General features: G+C 39.7%; 1 protein-coding gene across 1 annotated transcript in view; it reads right to left on the bottom strand.

Moving 5' to 3' along the window:
* Window positions 1-2,464: 2,464 nt before the first annotated feature.
* vwc2 (von Willebrand factor C domain containing 2) overlaps window positions 2,465-19,829 on the bottom strand; it is a 28,106-nt gene continuing 10,741 nt past the window's right edge. Inside the window, exons 3-4 of the mRNA XM_051378534.1 lie at window positions 18,570-18,699; window positions 2,465-3,392 (exon numbers count right to left, since the gene is read on the bottom strand). Coding sequence (XP_051234494.1) covers window positions 3,241-3,392; window positions 18,570-18,699 — 282 coding nt within the window. The 3' untranslated portion in view covers window positions 2,465-3,240. The remainder of the gene's footprint in view (window positions 3,393-18,569; window positions 18,700-19,829) is intronic.

The raw sequence follows: 19,829 nt of genomic DNA, 5'->3' as shown, positions 1-19,829 counted from the left end.
GTTGGCAAAGTAGCTACATCTACAAACATTGTATGAAAATTCAATGAAAGAGAAAAAACACATTGTTCCAAGACAGTGAATCCCGCAGGAACATTTTGAAAACAAACAAAGATTTTATTAAACTAGAAAGACAAACTAGAACTAAATGAAACAGAAAGAGTTCTCAGCTCAAGTATTTTGGATTTGGCATATTTTTCTTTGACACATATTAACTGAGAAGACTAGGAAAGTGATCTTGTGACTCCTTGACAGCTAAATTAAGGTATTAATCAATAAGAGGCTACTGTCTGATAAATAGAGCTTTAAATACTAATGCATGAGGGTCACATTATTGATAATCTAACCTCTTAAAAGTCTCCATTAAAAGTTGCATTTTTTATGCACAAAGTGAGTCAAATCTGTATGAAAGGAGTGTTATGTGGGTGTGCCTGACGTTGTCCTGTGTGCACAGAAAACCTATTTAACATATATAATTAATGTGCAGTATGTAATAATTTTTTCATAAAGAAGAGACTTTTGAGGCTTCCTCTTATCTGGTATGAGAGATTGATTTTAGAGGGTGTTGTTGGCAACACAGTGCTATGTTATTATATTGGCAGATTGTATTGAAAAGAAAGTCTCATGGCGTCAGACACGCAGAGCGTAACCATAGTTACCCACTGTCACTCCTCGCTGCATGCTCACGAGAGAGTCGCTGGTGCCAGAAGAGCCTGCAGACTTTACTTTTCTTAACAAACTTAAAATTATAAACTACTAAAGTGTAAAAAATGTGTCATTTAGGTTACAGTGTTTCACAATCCTTCACCAAGACCCAATAACTCTGGAGGACATCTGATTTAATGGCTTTATATTTGAGATTACTGTGAGACTGCATGTTGTTGAAGAGCATGAAACTTTCTTTTGTTGACCAAACTTTGGTATGTCCAAACTTATTACGCTTCCATTTCAAATTAGAGAGCTGGCCAATTGCTATAAATGAATAATGAATTTCATCACCTACTGTAATATGAACACATCTCATCTCAGTGCAGCTGTGTGCGCATTGTCCAGAACGGGGCAGAAGCCTAATTACTTAGTTACAGCGTTGGGGAGACCAGGCTAATCTCTTATGGGTTACTCCAACAGATGTGTCCAATTAATGGCCGGTCTTTGAAGGAGTTTAGATGCCTACTGTTCTGGGAATTGTATTTCAAAGTAAAAGACCCAGCCTCGTTTCTGATGAGTAGACTCTGTAGGCAGTCTTAATCACACTTTCTTCTATCCAGTCATACAGAGAAGTGAAATAACTGCTGGAATATGGAACTGATTTAAAGCCAATTGTGAATGTTAATGACCTGGACAGAGCAGATGGGGGTGACAGATAACATCCCTGGTCAGAGTCGTGACTTCCCCGGCTGATACGCAGCAGGGAAGCGAGACATATGGGGATATTATCTTGTAATATAAAAGAATAGAGAGGGGAAGGCAATAATTCCTCTGAAAAGAAGAACCGAGGGGGGAGAACAAGGCGCATTAAAATGAGCTGTTCCTATTACGAGTGAGGATTGATGGATAGAAGAGAAAAATCCCACAATCATTTACCACTTGTATGCACAAGCACAAGTCCCTTGAATGAATGAGTTTAGTTTGAGGGGACCCTTATAGTCATAGAAACAGAGGAGTTAAGGCTGGTCAGAAAACCTTAATAGATCTGTGCCACCGCTCCCCTACTGCTCTGAGAGAAACCTGTCACGTAGCATGTACATGCATTTAAGCTTATTTACCTCGATCCTGCCGGCTGGCTGACAGGCACGTCTCACTGCTGGAGATGCAACGTCGTTGTCTGGCAACCTCTCAATCAAAGAGGAGTTCTGCGGCGCGGCCAGCACAAATTGCCAAAAAGGGTGACACAAGAGAGAGCAAGGCTGCAAAAGATAACAGGAGAGAGAAAAAAACCAAACACAACATCTGGATCCGTTTATCTCAACCTGCAGTTCAGTGTTCATACTGTAACCTGGCCTTAAATTATTATTCATGATTTTGATCTGCTGGTCGATGGGCCCAATGGCTTCGCCAAGATACATGACATTCATTACTCCTCATCCTCAGATCGAAGATGACCTTTCAGGTTTTAAATTTTTGGAAGCAAATTGGGATCAATGACATCGGAGCGTCCAGTCTGGCCTTCATTAATGGAGTTGAAGGTCCAGAGGCAGCTATGGAGATTCTCACTTTATATTGTGATGCTTAAAGCTATTGAAAATGAAACCGCAGCATTACTAAATAACTATCCTCTTGACAACTCATTAAATATTTACCTGTAGCTTTCCCACAAACAGTTCTCATCCTGGAACTTCAAAACAGAAAAATGCTTAACGTTACATCTAAAGGCCGGATTTGTTCACTGTCATTTCCAGAGGTTACCTGTAATATCTTAAAACGCAAAATCCGGGGAAGAAAAATTGGGTTTATCATTCCATCTCGGTATCATTTGTTGATTCAAGTGAACATTTTATTCAATTGGAAGTCTGTAAATGTAAAACACCATCCTTTCAGCAAAGACTAAACATGAAGACCTACAGCTGAAAAGTACCATTTGAGCATTTACAGAGCGCAGGTTGGCATTTATTTGAAACATGAACACACGGTACCAAGATAAAATACAAAAAAAGCACTTTAAAATCAAAACACAATTGAACATCCCTAAAAAAAAAAAAAAAGATGAAAGAAAGTCAGGAAACAGTCAAGTCCTCTTCTCATTGTTGTTTTTAACTCTGCATTTGATCGTCCTTCACAGCAAATCTTGTAGTCTGGTCTGCACTTTGGTGGTAGAGGGACTGGTGTCAGGATTTGCCGGATGACACCGCATGTCGAGACATTGAGGTTTTCACCTCCAAAGACAGCTGTGTGTGTTCTATACATTCTGTTTTTATTGACCTCTGGTCCAATACATTGCTTATTAAAATACAGAGGCTATAAAAAATACTTTTTCACTAGTTCAGCATTAATGACTCCTATATTTGTATATATTCATAAATAATTCAATACATAGATAAATAGATATTCTGTGTGTGGATTATAAACTTTCATAAAAGCATTTTTTTTTTTTAAAGTAATACAGGAGTGACTATAAATGCTGAAACGCTCCGGGGGGGCTGCCGTCCGACCCTGATGTCCGGTAGACTGGGTGAAAGGCTGAGAGTTTACATGCGGCTTGGCGCTGGTGTTGTGTGCCAATGTCCCCTCTCACCGTGCCAGTCTCTAGCTCCGCTGGCACTCGTTCTTGCTGCAGGTGGCCTGACGCTCAATCTGCCATGTCCCCTCCTCGTATGTGCAGTAGCAGATTGTACACTCATCAATCTTCACCTCTCGGCCAGCCGGTATCACTGATGTGTCCGCGTAGCAATTTGGCCCTGTAAGTGGTACGAGAAAAACAGGAAAAGTAGAGAAAATTGGAAAAAATTGACCAATATGTTTCAAAATTGCATTTCAAATTTGTCTTATACAGTTTTAATGTGTTTTTTGTGTGTTTGTGTGTCGTCAGCACCACTTTACGTTGTTTAGGTCAGACTCGAAACTCTGAAAATGCACAATTCTTTGCTCCAAGGATTGAATATGCTGTGAGAACAGTGCTCTGGTCAAACTAAATGAACTGAAACTTAAGGAGAGGTCAGTTCATGTTTTATTCTTCGAATTATGAGTTGTTAACACATAGAGAGAGCAGAAAAATTTGCCTTATGTTAGTGTCGGAGGAGTTTTAAAGAAAGAAAACAAGTGTTATTGCCCTATAGTCTGTGTAATTTTCTGCAACTAAACCCAACAAGGACACTGTTCAATGTGTAAAAAGTGCAATTATAGGACTGAACACAGAATTCAAAGTCACATTCCTCTTTGTTGCTAAGAGGACCCTAATAAATTCCACAGATTCACAGACATCCTAGTCAGTCTGGATGCAGGTTAATCATAAAATAAAACAAGCTGTAAATTCTGCAGTTCTGTTAATAGATCTAATTAATAGTTAACAGCTTTGCTTTATTGTCAATTAATCATAAGTGACATTAAATATCAGAATAAGTAGCCAGTGAATAAATGACCCCAATTAACAGAGTATTATTGTGAACATTTCATTTGACACTCACTAAGTGTCGGGGTGACACTTTTTTCTTTTATGTGCACTTCATGACTTCAACAACCAACAAAGTGAGATTAAAATACACAAAGAAACATCAGTGCACAGATGGAGGAAGCAACTGATGAGATAAAGTGAGACTTTGTTACATTTGAAATAAGAAAGAACATTTATGTATTATTTCTCTTACAAATAAACAATAAAACACACCCTTTAGTCCAAATGTGCACTCGGTGTGAGTCACAATACTGATAAAGAGTCTTGATCTGGATAATTAAAGGACAAGTGTGTAGGATTAAGGGACATCTAGCGGTCAAGTTGCAGATTGCAACCAACTGAACACTGCTCGTGTCTGTATTTCACGACCTGGGAATCAGATAGGGCTGTGAATTCTGTAGAACCCTATGAAAAACCCACAAAAGACACCATCTGCAGCCAGTGTTCGTTCTGGGCTACTGTAGAAACATAGTTTGAGCACGGTGGACTCCATTGAAGGGCAGCGTCTGTAGATAAAAACAGCTCATTCTAAGGTAGCAAAAACACAGAGACTTTTATATTCAGGTGATTTTACACTAAGCTGGCTGATAACTGTGGACAGAAGCTCTCAAATCTTAGAGTTAGTTGTTCAATCTTCCACCATGAATGCCTGGGGTTTTTTTTTACCTTTGACCAGCAAAATTTAATCAGTCCTGAAGTTGATGTTTGTGCCAAATTGGAAAAAATTCCCATGAGGCATTCCTGAGATACCCCGTTCACGAGAATGGGATGGACGGACGCACAAAACCATAGAAGGATAATGCCTCTGGCCACGGCTGTCACCAGCATGGAGGCCTCAAAAAAAAAATAAAAAGAGGATTTTCCTAAACTCTGTGACAACCAATACAATGATACTAACAATAGGGTAAGTAAAGTAAATGGCCCGGAAAAATAAAGTGGAAAAGAAAAAGAAAGAAAGAAAAAAAAAGAAATCAAAGCGAAATAATAAAAAAAGAAGAAATCCGTCCTTTAACTTGTTTATTTTTGGGCGTGAGATTAAGGAGCACTTTAATCAGATGATATCGTGTAGAAACACCGGCAATCAGTCAGGAGGAAGAACAGGGTTGCTCACTAGAACCTCTAAGCGTAAACATTATCTTTTCTAGATGCAAAAACAACATCACATCTTTCAACTGAGAGAATTTGGGGTGAAAGTGGGGTGCTAAGCAATTTCTAGGTGAGTATTCTTCGCCTGGCTCGAAGTGTGAAAACAATCATGTCAACCAGGTTGAGGGGCTCCGCTGGCACCCTGAAAATAGCCAGCAACGAACAAGACAAGTAAACTGTTGTTCAACAATGTCAAGAATACATCGAGGATCGAAGACCAATTCGTTCCGAGCTTTGGGCAAGACCAGAACATATGTGAGAGGTCTGTCTGTAGACTGCCACAACAATCACATTTGGGATTGGAATCAGGGTACATTTCATGCAGTTTAGATTTACTGAAGTGGGCTCTGTGCACTACTGGATCAAATAAGCATAGGGCGATGATAAATTCACCCTATCTAATGCCACTTCCCACCAATCCTGTTGTGCCAGTTCTATTCCCAGTTACCCCCTCCCGTCTGGACTTTGACTTAGAGACTATATCCCTATTTTTAGACATGGTGTTTCAATAAATTGAATGTCTAAAGGAATCAAACTTTGTTAGTACGAAGTGCCGGACGGGGAGTTTGAACACGGCAGACCAAGTTTCAGACACTAAAGGTCCAGTGTGTAACATACAGGAGGCTCTATTGGCAGAAATGGAATATAATACTCAAAGGTGTGTTTTCATTAGTGTATTTTCAGGTCTGTGTATCCTGCTCATAGTTCAGTTATAAAATCACCACAAAGCATCTCTTCACCCTCTGTTTCTGTCACACGTAGACGATTTTGTGATTTCTGGTCAGATTTGGTTTGTAATTACAAATGAGCCCTCCATCTCCTCCTCCTCCTCTTCTTGCATGCTCTGCCTAAACCAAACCGAGTATTACCAACATGTGAGCACACGTCTGAAGAGTTCATATCGTTTCAACAACTCGAGGCAGAGCTGTCGCTGCACTTGTCGCCATCTTCAACGTGTTATTAGTTTGTTATAGACTAGAATATTTGCAGATGTATATGCTTCCCCGGTACCTTATGGCACTGTAGAAAAAATTGTCATGTTTTCAGAACTTTGAGAAGTACTGGTTCTCGTCACATCCCTACATCTAAAAGTCTTTGGAAAATGAGTGCCAACAGCTGATGAAGTCAGTCTGTACCTCACAAGTAATCTGAGGAAGATCCTCTTCAAGGCGTCTGGCCTTAGCTCTTCACTTTCTGTGTTAAGCAATGAAAATAGACTTTAAGATTCTGTGGGGTCGTTGTCCTTTTAAAGTAATAGCTTGAGTGAGTGTATGGGGCAGAGATCCATCCTCCAATGACTCATTAAACATATTTAGTAGAATTGGTGCAAGCTTGTCACTAAACATCTTATAAAACTCAGTCCTGTAGCCATCTGGGCCTGGCGCCTTCCCCGCTTTGCGTAGACTTAATAGCCTCTATATTCTCTCCTATTTATAAAGACCTGTTCAGTTCACTGGCCAACCCTGGGTCAATTGTGTGGAACTCTAAATCATTAAGAAAACTGTCCATACCGCTTTCGTAAGATTTGTAGAGGGAGGTGTGAAATGACTTTAAGACCCTGTTGAAAACAAGACTGTTTGACCTGCTCCTAATCTGAGGTATCGGAGAAGCTGCTGAGCTGATGTGCCAGTCGTCGACTTGTTTTCATATTCATATGACAGCCCGTGGGTTGGTGTATAAAAATTGAGACACTAGATCTCATTTAATTTCATTTATTTATTACCCAAGAGTACATATCTCTTTTTATACAGCTCTGAAGAAGGGGTTGTAGCTGAGATAAAAACATAGAGACCTTGCAACCATCTTTTCTGATCACTTTCCTTGTGAGATGAAAGAAATAAGAAATATTTTTGCAACACAGAACAGCTTTTAACGTATCCCTGAATAACGAATGAAATATTGCATTGGATTTATTAGTGTGTATGAAGGTATCAATAGATTTAGAGGTTTTTATCACAGGGATCCTTATGGAGTAGAAAGGGTTTCAAGGGTTTTTATTTGAGTTCATTCTCTGCATTTTTAGTTTGGCAAACGTGCATGCTCAACAACCGTGGTTATTGCCATTCCACACAGAGTCCTGATCAGATTACAGCTCTTGTAGCCTCTGTTTCATGGTTCATTTTGTAGTTTCTTTTATTGGTGTTTCCAAAAACTTGAAATATGTTGCCAGTTCTGTTCTAAGTAAGGGATAATGCCCGATGTTGTGTCCATTATCAGGAATTAATGGACGTGGAGGCAAGATACAGAGGACGGTTGCCTCAGCAAAGTCCATTAATTCCTGATTATGGACACATTGAAGGGCATTATCCCATTTATACCAAGGTCGCTTATCAAAGAAAAAAACAAGATCGTTATTTAATATCTGAATGCATTTTACAATCAAAATCTAAAGTTCTTTACAAGCCATAACTCAATTTCCCTGGAAACACATCATTATGTTAGGCTAGCAAAATTCAAAGTCAGTAACATTGCATACGGTCCACAAATGCTAAATTTGCTTTGACACTATGTTTAACAGTAAGACAAGCTAGCTATCCAGCGATGTCATTGTACAGAAATCAATATCAAAGATTAGATAGATATTGACAGAGCATGTGCACTGACGGCTGCAGCCTGAAGTGTTGAGCTGACGCATGTGGGAGGATCTCTTATAGAAAGTCATCAGGGAGTTCAGAGGGGCAGTGTGGGCGCTTGTGTATTATAGTCTCCATCCTGTGGTGTTCAAAGGACGAGGCACTGAAGGACTACACAGATATTGTTTTAATTCAGTTTATTTCAGTGCATTAATTTAGAACAATGTCCCTCATCACCCAGCAGCCAATCAGAATCAAGTACTCAGCCAAATTATATGTTCTTGCTAATAAAGGTACCTCATCATTTCAACGAGAAATATTTACATTTTATATTGTTATTTTCTAATTATTATATGACAACTTTTTGATGATGTTTGTATAAAACTCAAGCTAAAGTAGGTCAATGCTGTGACGAAAAGTTTGACATCTTAATAACTCGTAGAGACATTAATTTAGATATATGAACATGTGTCTGATTTAAGAGAATGTGAGCAGAATTATTATTTCAGCTTTCTGCAAAGACGGATAAAAGAAAACCCTCGGTGCAAAAATACATTGTGGAATGAAGGCCAATGGGACACAAGCTAGTTTAAAAGTAGGACAGGGCTTCAGTTATTGTTTTACTACCACTTTCAGATATCTGTTGCAATGACCACATTTCCATACGGGGTTCAATGCAGTTGGTTATCTTGTTTCTTTAAGATAGTTTCATGACATTCCAGCAAACTTTAACGCAGTCAGTCAAAGAAATAGAATGAACACGAGAGACCAAATGCATTGCCCTTCATTTCATTCCTCTCAGTGGAAAATGGGCTCTTACATCTGGGCTTTCATTGACTGTTTCCCAAAATAGTGTCATAAGAGGCACAGAAAAAAAAATAATGGATACACAGGCATCAAAATTTGTGAACACGCTGCTTCTGCTGGTGTCAGTGGCCATTTCTGACAGGAATTAAATCAGAATGAAACCATTGCTGATCGCATTATCATAATGAATATGAGCTCTCACTGGGGTCCCTTTAAAGGTGGAATTTACAGTTTCTCCAATCTGCTATGAATTATCAATTGGCTTCGTATCTGCTCAAAATAGCTTTCCCATTGGTCATCATTACCAAGCTCTTCAGTCCACTGAGTGACTACTCATGGCTGAACTAGAGGAGCATTTTCATTCTGGAAGACCAGGCTCCCATCAGTAAAAGAGATGCATCATGGGATTACAGTGATTACACTAAATTCTCAATGACATGATTCACACGATTATGTCTGCCAGTGTCGTGTCCTGGGATTCAGACATTTAACCCAACGTTTTCTTTTATTTCAAACTTGAAAATTTGATTCTGTTTTAGATGTGCACATGAGAGGTATTTAATGGCATTTTGTTCCACACTCCTAAGATTGGCTACACCACAAGTAAAGCATAAATCTTGCTGAAGGCGGCCTTCCCCCATATGTAACTCCAAGGTTGGAATATACAGAGTGAGGATTGTGCATAAAACCCAAATTAAGCACTGTTACGCAGTGCTTTAATATAGTTCTGAAGTGCACCCCAAGGGACTGTTCTCTTTTTTTTATTATTTTGCAGGAAATTGGATCTCACTAATGGAAATTTTGATGTTGAAGGTAGTATTTGTTAAGAACTGAGCCCTGAAGTGGGGCAGAGACCTGCAAAAAAAAAAAAAAAATGAACTACCACTAGGACCCAGCTTATTTTGATCCTCCTTTCCATCTGCAAAAGGTTGTGTGTACAAAAAAAAAATCTCACAAAACCAAACATAAATGTCCTCCTTGTATCACCACCATTACCTTCTTTGCTAGGTGTGATGAGAAAGCTTTTGCTTAGTGAAAGTTCTTCTGTCCTCAACCAGTGGCTCGAAAAAAAAGTGCTCATAAATCATCCATTATCTCTCAAGCTACACGGCAAAATATAAACACTGCGGGAATTGCTTCCACAACATCAGGTATAGCATAACAATGGCTATTTCCCTTAGACTAACAAGGTCTTGAGCCACACTGTTGTATAATTAAGATGCTGATAAATGGGGAGTCTTTCGGCTGCAGCCACCGCATTTCATTGGACATCAGCACCCAGGAGGAGCGTGCTGGCACATCAATCAATGTGAACAGTTTGCCGAGGCCTGTCAAAATGTCAACCCTAACACATTTATAAGTCTTCAGATGAACACGCACACACCCTATCTGAATAACAACTCATCCTGTGGCCCAGGCTGCTGTCGCTACTGATTCATCATCATTAGCAGCATTTAGAACACAGCGTCTCAAATAAAAGGCGCATATGTCAAGGATATCCTTGGAGAGAAAAATGCGAGAAATAATCATACACTTTACAAAATAAATCAAAAGTGCTTCCTCCTGGAGCTTGGATTAAATCATAACCTGTCAGTCAGTCATTCACAGTTGCATGACATCATTTGTGTTAATTAATGCATGGATTCGAAGCCACTGTGCTTACTCATTGCTGTCACCCTATTATTCTGCCATTCATATAACACCCACCTTTTTGTCATTGCTTCATTAATATAACATATCCACCGTCTCTCCATCACTGCCTGTCTTTCTATGCCTCTCTCTCTGTGGCAGAAAGAGATTTTTATAGGCACATCAGGCTTCACAAGAGCTTCTCAACGACATCCGAAGAGGCAGAGACAAATGGACTGTGCATGTGCATGAACAGTTGGACCCAAACTGTCACTACAGCGTGTTAGAAGCTGGCATGGGTAGCGTGTGAAAGAGATAGCCATTAGCACCTGTGGCTTTTGGCTCCGTAGCAGTGCCAGATAATGGACAGGGAAACGAGGACACATCCCGAACATCACACCCTTTAATTCTGAAATGTTAAAAACCTGCCTAGCTCCTTTATAAAGGTAATGGAAAGAGAAGAATAGCAGAAATCACTCATCTTAATGCATTTCTTGAGTACATTTGCATTATAAATGCAGAATAAAAATGACCATGCTTTGTAAAGACAGGAAGTGGCAGAACTTTGCAGGGAGAGACGATGGTTTAACAACAATATGAATTATTTCTTTCCAAGGTGCTGTGTGAAACGGATTGGGACTTTTAAATATGAACCGCCTCGGATTAAAGCGGAAGACAGTGAGTTTTATAGAAGTGCCACCTCATACTGAATGTTTGTTTGCATATGTTGTCTGCAGCTACTGTGCCAAGTGATAATCTTTGTGACTGCCACGGCCGATGTCCTTCACGGGGACACAAAAGCTTGCCAGCCATCACAGCAGTGTCCAGGTGACAGACTTCAATCATGAACAGCATATTTAAAGGACTGACGTCAATCTAGAAGCTCTTTTTGTCTAATTTTGGTCCTCTCGATTTCTGTGTCAAAAATTTTTATTTGGAAGTCACATTAACATTGACTTTTATTCAGAAGAAAATATAGAAAATAACATCTAACCACTTAGTGACCCAGCAGTACTCTAATTGTTAAGACATAATGTGACTAACCATTACCTTCATTAGAGTGACCTTTCTCTATTGTAACTCTGAAAGTCCAGTAATGAAAAATGGCCTTTAGATAATAAAACACAGCATGATGAAAGAATTAAACCAAAAGGCGTAAAATGGGGGAACTTTTTCTAATGTCCTACTTTCCTGTTTCGGTTTATCTAAAAAATGAAATCATTGTACACTTTAGTCATTATTCCTGATTACATAATGACCAACAGTCATTGCGTAACAACAGAAACATCATACTTATTTCCTTACTGGTTGTCATGATGTTTGTTTGTATACTAACATAAGTTGATATTATTAAAAGGAGCTATAATTGTCCTGTTAATTAACTGTTAAATCCTGCAGACAAAAAGAAATTGTCCAATCATAGCTTAGCAACCATAACCAGGCACAACAAGCCAGTCAATCTTTCACATGTTTAGGTGTAACTTAAGTGCTGGTAGTCAGAGTTAACCAGCTATGAGCAGCTGCTACCAGACTCTCCGTGTTCGAAACACAGAGAGCCTGAAAGCTTTGAGAGTCACTAGAAGCACATTCAAGGCCTTTTGTAAGAGTTTGAGTGTATTGCCTGTGTTGTAGCTTAGCTAACGGCTCAGAGAGGCTAACCCTCTGGTATGTGTGTGTGTCTGTGGAGGGACTGTCATTGCGTGGGATTGAAGTAAAGATTGCAGTCTGAACCATTGTGCCAAAACACAAAAACACTAGAGAGTAAGAGGGTCAGCAAAAACTCGCATTATGACCTGGGAATGATGCAACCTTACATGTTTTGATTCCAAAACCAAAAATACAACCATGTAGACAGTGGAACAAGGAACAGTGTGTGTAGCTGCTGTAACTGCAGCTGTTAGATAGGGGTACATTATGTTTGTCCAACTCATCCTCAAAGCTTGTAGAAGTAACATATTACTTGAATATGTAAACAATGAAATCTTTGAATAAATAACATTTTATCCTTTTTGTATTGATAATACTTTACTATAATACTAGGGCTAACCCAAACACTAGAGGATGCTCAGGACATGCAGCTTTAGCCTCCAATTTAATGTTATATCATGTGTAACCATCATGTGCATACATAAGACCGATTTACAGATTTTTGGTTTTAAAATGAGCTTGAAACATTAAAAAGGTGGAGACATTAGCCCATGCAAGCTAGCTACATCTGATAAAATTTGATGGTTTATTATTTGCCGCCGTTCACTTTGCAAACTGTGAGAACGGAAATCTTGACAGACACAGTAACAGTAAGTAAGGGATGCCGGGCGTAGCACACAGTCAATTACAAAGGGGAATTAATTTTTGCATTTACTGACTAGCTCTGTTTGCTACACTATTCTTTGTCTGTGCTGTAAGGAAGAGATGGAGGCTGCTTCCAATGGACGAACCACACCATTTCACATCCATATAAACAATTTCTTTCTCACTCGAGTGTTTTTTTCTTCAATATGTGTTCATTTATAAAAAATAAAAAAAATGCCACATCTTAAAAGGCCTTCTATGAATCATGGTCCCTTAATTTAAATGTGTCTCTATCCCTCTTGGCAACCAGGCTACCATGTCTCGTGTTGCTTTATTTGAAGTGATTTTGGCTCAGGTTCAGACTGTTTATCACATCCCCCCCAGATTAGTGCTGACCCTAATGTCTGAGTCTTGAAGAGCACCACTTGTTTCTTCATGCGTTGCCAAGGCGATACCCTGCAAGAGCAAAGGACAAGAGGGAGGGAGCTTCGGCCGAGGTGCCGAGGAGAGAGGCTTCTCCTGCATTGATTTTTTTTTTCCTAAGCATTCTTCAAAAGCAGACGCTGCGAGAGAGAAAACACTTGGCATAAAATTTACAACAAACACTTCCATGTCTTTTTTACACCTATATGTTGTGGAAAACAAAAATAACACTTCAAGCAGGAAAAATATAGAGACCATGTTTTCATCCTTTGACTTGTATTGACAAGGTGTTCTTTGCAAGAAATCAATATTGTTTAATTAAACTTTATGGTGGCGAGTGAATGATAGTCACAAACTTTACAGGGTATGAAACCATTTAATTGCAATGTGTTCCAGTGCTTTGAGATAATGAGTAAAAAATGATGAGAACCTGCCTCCATTCACAGCTGTTCTTTGATATTCATGACCAACTGTCTGGGGTGGATGTTAGCGATACCTCTCACTTTCATCTTCCTCCCCTGGCTCTTCCCCAAGTGTCTCCTCGCATACAGGCTGAATAACACATCCGAGACAGGGTGCTCTGCCATAAGCATTGATTTTGCATGCCTGAAAAGGCCAAGATAATGCCTGTGCATATTTGATGAACTTATCAAACATTGAAATACTTCATTGTGATTTATATCAATATTGAGGAAAATGGTAAAGAGAAGGGCTGTTAGCCGGGAAATGAGGGTAAACGTTTTTTTCTCTTTACAGATCTGATGTTTCAATCTTTCGCCTCATTTGTTCCATTCTCTCCCTTTTTTACTTTTATATGCACTCTCTTAAACTCTATGACTTTTTTCCCCCTGTTTGGTGGCACTACACATCTGGATGAGTATTTAATTCTTTCCCATTAATGAGCTGAGCTTTGATGTGACACTTCTGATGTGTCAGAGTTCCTGGGAGGTCTTAACATCTGTCTACACTTCAAACAACATCTGCAGACAAGACAAACAACACTGCCAGAGCGGGAACTCTCTGACAACCTCCAATAACCTTATTTTACATCATCAGTATTTCATCACGGAGCTACCACTGCGGCGCTGTCTCGTATTGAGTGCTGCATGATCAACAGCGGCAAGATGGGAGTTGACAATCAATGATCCCCATCATTTAAATCACAGCGCCTGTAATACCTGGCAAAGAAGCATCATGAATAAAAGACAAAGTGAAACCCAACATTTAATCGTTTTGATATTGACACGAACTGAAGGAAGATCAGTGGCGTCATTTAAAATTATGTCTCATTTACTTCTGATTACGTCCATTTAGTGTACCGTCCAATTATTTAAACAGGTATCTCCTATGTAGTTAATTTTTCAACATGTTGTTTATTATGTGTGCTTTATGGTGTCAAGTCTAGCATGAAATGGAGTGCAAATGCAAATGAAAACATGTGACAATTAAGCCTTCAAAGCGGCGTGTTTTTGATGGATTATTCCCTGACAGAGACCTCCATTTTCTCCAGTCGGTGGAAGGTGACCAGCAGCATGCAGAGCCTGACACTCACAAAGATGTTTGGTGATTGCAGAGAGTGTTTACACCTCATGTTTACACAGTGACAACCCCACCAGCCCTGTTCATCAAATCAGAGCCAGAAATGTTTCCCCCGTCCAATAACAGGCTGTAAACACACACTGATACAAAAATACTCAACTCTGCTTAATTAACAGTTTGAGCTCTGATATTCACGGCTATCCTGAATATGTGAAAACACCAGCAGGAGGCACAGAAATGAGAAGGAAGTCTAGTAAGTGATTGGCACAAACCTTAAAAATATATTTATTTTTACCAAATAAAATCTCACTTGCTGCAGCTTTAAAAACACTGTAGCCTGACTGCTTCACAAATGAGGCGTAAATGCTGCCAAAGGCTATTTACGCATCTTCATAAATACCACTGTGCTCCTGTAGATTACTCTAAAAGTGTGTGGGACCGAGCTGACAGAGGTTGCATGACGATGTAGCAACAGAAGCCTAATTTTAGCCAAGTGCCATACAGGTGTATGTGTGAAAGAAAATAATACGACCAGGTTAGAGAGGCTCTCTAGTGATTTACTATTTCACTACCATCTATTTGTTGGGAATCACTAGAGACAGATTTATTTTTAAGTGGTCAAACAGCAGAGGCCAAGAGATCCTGTCTGTTAGTGCTTATATAGGTCAAGCTCCAAAAACACTGCAGCCTACAATTCCCATAATGCAGTGTTTTTCAATGACTTGCAAAGTTGGAGGAGCTATTTGAGGCATCCCTGGTTCCTGCAAAACAAAAATCAATGTTAGGTGACTGACAGGTGGCTTGGATGAAACTCTCCTGGTTGTATATACAAACGAGAAAAAACTGTGTGCAGGAAACAATGACAGCTTTTTTCTGGCCACACACTAAAATGGTTTCTGAAAAGCTTTTAGGAGAGAAATAGTCAACGCAGTAAAAGAATTTTCATTCATAATTAATTTGCACTGCTTAGTTTGACAGTTTGATCTAAGTTTGGTGCGTTGAGCTGGACGGACTCACTGAGAATGACCTGTCAGTCATAAGGTAGCCCCCGCCCTAAAGCATACCCTGCTTTATCATCCATTTTACTCTGAATGGGACCATCATTTACTAAATGAACATCATGATGTATGGAAGAAGACTTGAAGCTAGAGACTGAGACCATAAACTCATTAGGAAACTGTTTACTGAGCTCATAAATCAAGTGAGAAGTCGGCTCATTTCCCCATAAGACTCAATAATATTGTGCTTCTTTGTTGCAGCACATGGAGCTGCCCCCTGATGGCCATTAGAAAGAATACAGGTTTGAGACACTTCCAAGTTGGCTTCACTTCACAGACCTGGAAGCCACTAATTATGTACTGTCAATGGATATAACCTGTGTACATAAAACATTAACTATTTTATATTAATTAACATTTGGATTTGGAACCTATATTAAATCAATTCAGCAATTATAGTGCTGTGTTTTATTGTCTTTTATTCACAAATTCAACAACTAAGTGCTTTAAATTTGCTCACACTCAGAGCAACAGCAGCCAAACCTCCTGGGCATTGTAGTATTTACAACCGTCCAGCGCCATGCCAAACTGACATAAAACATGATTGTTCAGTTACAAAGATGACATAAATCAAACCAATGGCCAACACAAAAACATAAAGAATTGTGACATTATTCCAGAGAGTTCTGTGTGTTTCTGGAACATAAAAGATTTTAAAAATGAATTAACAGTGGCATTAAAATACTACTAGAAGCAGCAGCTACTCCCACTTCACAACTGTATTAAAACACTGTCTGCCCACATACTTTAAACTCAACGCCCTCAGAGCCATGAAAGACATTATACAACTGTGTTCACAGGCTGCGTATTTCTACTCATGATGAGTAAACTGGTCTTAATGTGTAGAACCAGTGTAGTGCCCCTTTAACCGCATAACCCCAAAGGACTATCCAAGTATTTCTTATTCATATTGTGAAACGTGTTAGTTGTGGTTTGGTAACTTGGCATCTTAAGACATAGTGAGCTCTGTTTATTGAATGGTAATGTGTGGTAATCTTATGGTAATAGGGACTGATGCCATCTTAAAACTGAAAATCCTTATCGGCTGAATGAGCACGTGGATTTTGTGGGACTTTTGAATACAGAAGCATGCTGTCCTCAGTCTGCCACATCTTTGCACATACTGTACTGTATCTACATCTGTCTGCAAGACTGATGTGCCTGAGGGAGCAACCCAGCAAATCCACTGGGCATTTCACAGGGGAAAATATGGAGCACTGCCCAAAACTCTGCACAAAGCACTCTCAGCATGATCAATATGTGCATATATAAAAAGTGGGTGAACAGCAAAAAAAAAAAAAAAGGAACAAAGGACCATCGTGCATTTCCCAAGATTACAGCAGGCAAATATTAATAGAGTGAGTAACGCTTCATGACTACCAATGGTTTCAACTTATTATCTCTGGAGGTTGTGAGACAGGCTTTTAATTTGACTGAGGCAACCTCTGATTGATAACTGGTCAGGAACATTCATTACATGCAAACTTTTATTTCTATAATGTTTTATGAGTCTAAAATGGTACATTAATTATCCTAATGTGATATTTTGGATGTCATTATAATGAACTCAGTAGATGGTAGTCAAATTCTGAATATGGCGTTTTGTGGATATTTTGCTTATTTCATCTAGTTAAATCATTACAGGATAAACCTCCATTCAAGACAGTTGTTTTTGTAATTTTACATGCCCACAATCTGTAATTCTTAAATCTCTTGTGTTCTTGTTCTAATGTGTAAAAATGCTCAGATTCAACAAATGAAAAATATCTTGCTTGCTGTTCTACTCAACAATGACATTAGCAGTGCTGTCGTCTTATAAGTGGCTCATACAGACGAAGCACTTTCTATGTGCAGCATACTGTGTGTCTTGTCTCTATCACAGGCATTTTCTCTTCATGCAGATTGCTTGCTCTTGTTTATAGAAGACAGCCTGCGCCACTTTAAGATTCCAAGTCAGAGATACATATCGCAAGTCATCATTCTTTTTGCTGAAGGAAGCAATGTTGCTGACATTGCCATGTTGCATTAGAGTCACACCAAGAAAACAAGGGGACATAATCTAGGACATGCTGTCTGGAGTCATCCGAAACAACTTCAGATAATCGACTCTGAGCCGCAGAATTCCTTCTTCTCAGACGAGCCAAAGCTCTCAAACCAACAGGATCATAAACTTACAACCCCTAGAAGCAAAAAATGCAAGCGGACCTCAAATCTCTGTACCAGGCGGTAGCGACGGATTCGGAACATACGCTACTGCCTCCATCAGATGAACTGAATAATTATATGAAATTAAGACTGGAAATGACACATGAGCAATTGTTTTGCACAAAAACAGGCCACGACTCATAACTGATTAACCACATTCTTGGTGTGAGTTCATTGAAATAGATCTCATTACTTCAAATATGCAATCTGATATGGCAAGGGACTGCAAACACTGCAGTGCAGCATGCTGCGTGCTTTGCGTCAGCAAAACAAGTGTCACGCTACCTTGCCCTCATAACTCCTGTTGAGGTGCCCTTGAGCAAAAATATCTGACACTAGCCTGCTCTAGTGGAGCTACCCAGCAGCCACCCCACTAGGACACTGGTTTTACTGGAGTTAAACATCCAGTGTGTAACATTTAGGATGATCTATTGGTAGAAATGGAATATAATATTAATTGGTTTGTTTTTATTAGTGTATAATCACCTGAAAATGGGCATTGTTATTTTTTTGTTACCTTAGAATGAGGTGTTTTTAACCTACAGACGCCGCAGGTTGTTCTTCCGTGGAGGTTGCCATGTTTTCACAATGGACAAACCAAACACCGGCTCTAAATAGAGTGCGTTTCTCGCACGATTTGCGGCCACTGTATTTTCTCCTTTGTGCTTGGAAGGAGAGGTTAAAACAAGGGAGTTGCGATCCGCAACTACTCCGCTAGATGCCACTAAATCCGACACGCTCGACCTTCAAGTGTTCACTGCAGCGTCATTGAAGGAAATCGTCTCCACTCACCAGTCTTGCAGATGGGACAGCACTGATCCGGCTCGTACTCGGGGTCCACACACTCTGTCTGAGGGCAGGCTGACACAGAACACAACACCTCTCCACTTGGCTCACACCGGCACTTCTCACATGGAGACACCTGGATAGCAGAGAAGAAATAGTAATTAACACCCCTATAAACAGTTCACAAGCAGACACACAGACAACAAAGAGTCTCCTCTTAATTAATTTCTTGCTATCTTTGTCTTTGGGTCTTTGTTTGTCTCAGTGTCTGTCTCTCTTTTTCCTCTGCTCTTTCTTTCTCTTTCTCTCTCTCTCTCTCTCTCTCTCTCTCTCTCCAGCACACACACAGAAACACTCCTGCCTGTCTGGTTTGTTTAAGACAGTGTGCATTCAATGTCACAAAGCTACATCTATAGGGAAGTCTCATCGTTCTCAACTTCATTGCCAATGAATGCTTCATTTTGGGGAGTGCTGAGTCGAGAATTGAATTTCACCATCCAATCGGGGGGTATGGAAAAATCATTAGGAATGGGATACAAACGAAAGATGCTTCCAATTTTCTTGGTGCATGAACAGAAACATTAGAAATGACTTGGTTATCCGAGCGATCCTGTGTGTCGCGAAATAGAACAAATGTGGGACAAAGGCTGGGACTGATAGTATACAGTTTGAATTACATCCAGCCACTATAGTCCACTTGAAATGCTTCATTTAGCAGCTGCTTGTATAAAGCCATAAACCTTTGGTCTTAACAACAGAGCAAAGGTTAATTCTACCAGCATTGCTGTAGATTGCAGAGGTTTGCGCCTCCGCATGGCACTCCACTGTGAAAAATGGAGCGAGGAAGCACTTAGTACGAAGCCCCAGAACTTAGCAATCAAGCATAAAAACCTGCCTGTTGCTTAGTTTCAAAGCACCCCCCTCCACACCACACAGCACAAAGGCTGACGTATGTCGCTTGTGAAAGTGGAGCTTTCTGTAGATTTCCCTCAGCAGAGACTTGACATAGAGCTGTCGGTAACGCAGTGAGTTAGAAGAAGAAAATCCCTTATTAGCCTTAACCTCCTGCTGAGACACTCGCCAACATTAAGAGAAGCATTAGGACCTGGAAAATGTAGCATCTTATAAGAGACATAACACCAAGACTGTGATGAAATTCTGAGTTGAAGCCTTTCAAAAATGTGTCAGAAGATAAAACGTTAAAAATCTTGCTGGTGTATCTTTTTGATTTTTCACAGTGCATATTCTTAGCCCTGCGCTAAGACC

The sequence above is a fragment of the Dicentrarchus labrax genome, unplaced genomic scaffold (genome assembly GCF_905237075.1).
Source record: "Dicentrarchus labrax unplaced genomic scaffold, dlabrax2021, whole genome shotgun sequence".
Lineage (NCBI taxonomy): Eukaryota > Metazoa > Chordata > Actinopteri > Moronidae > Dicentrarchus > Dicentrarchus labrax.
This window is presented reverse-complemented; position numbering and strand designations above follow the sequence as displayed.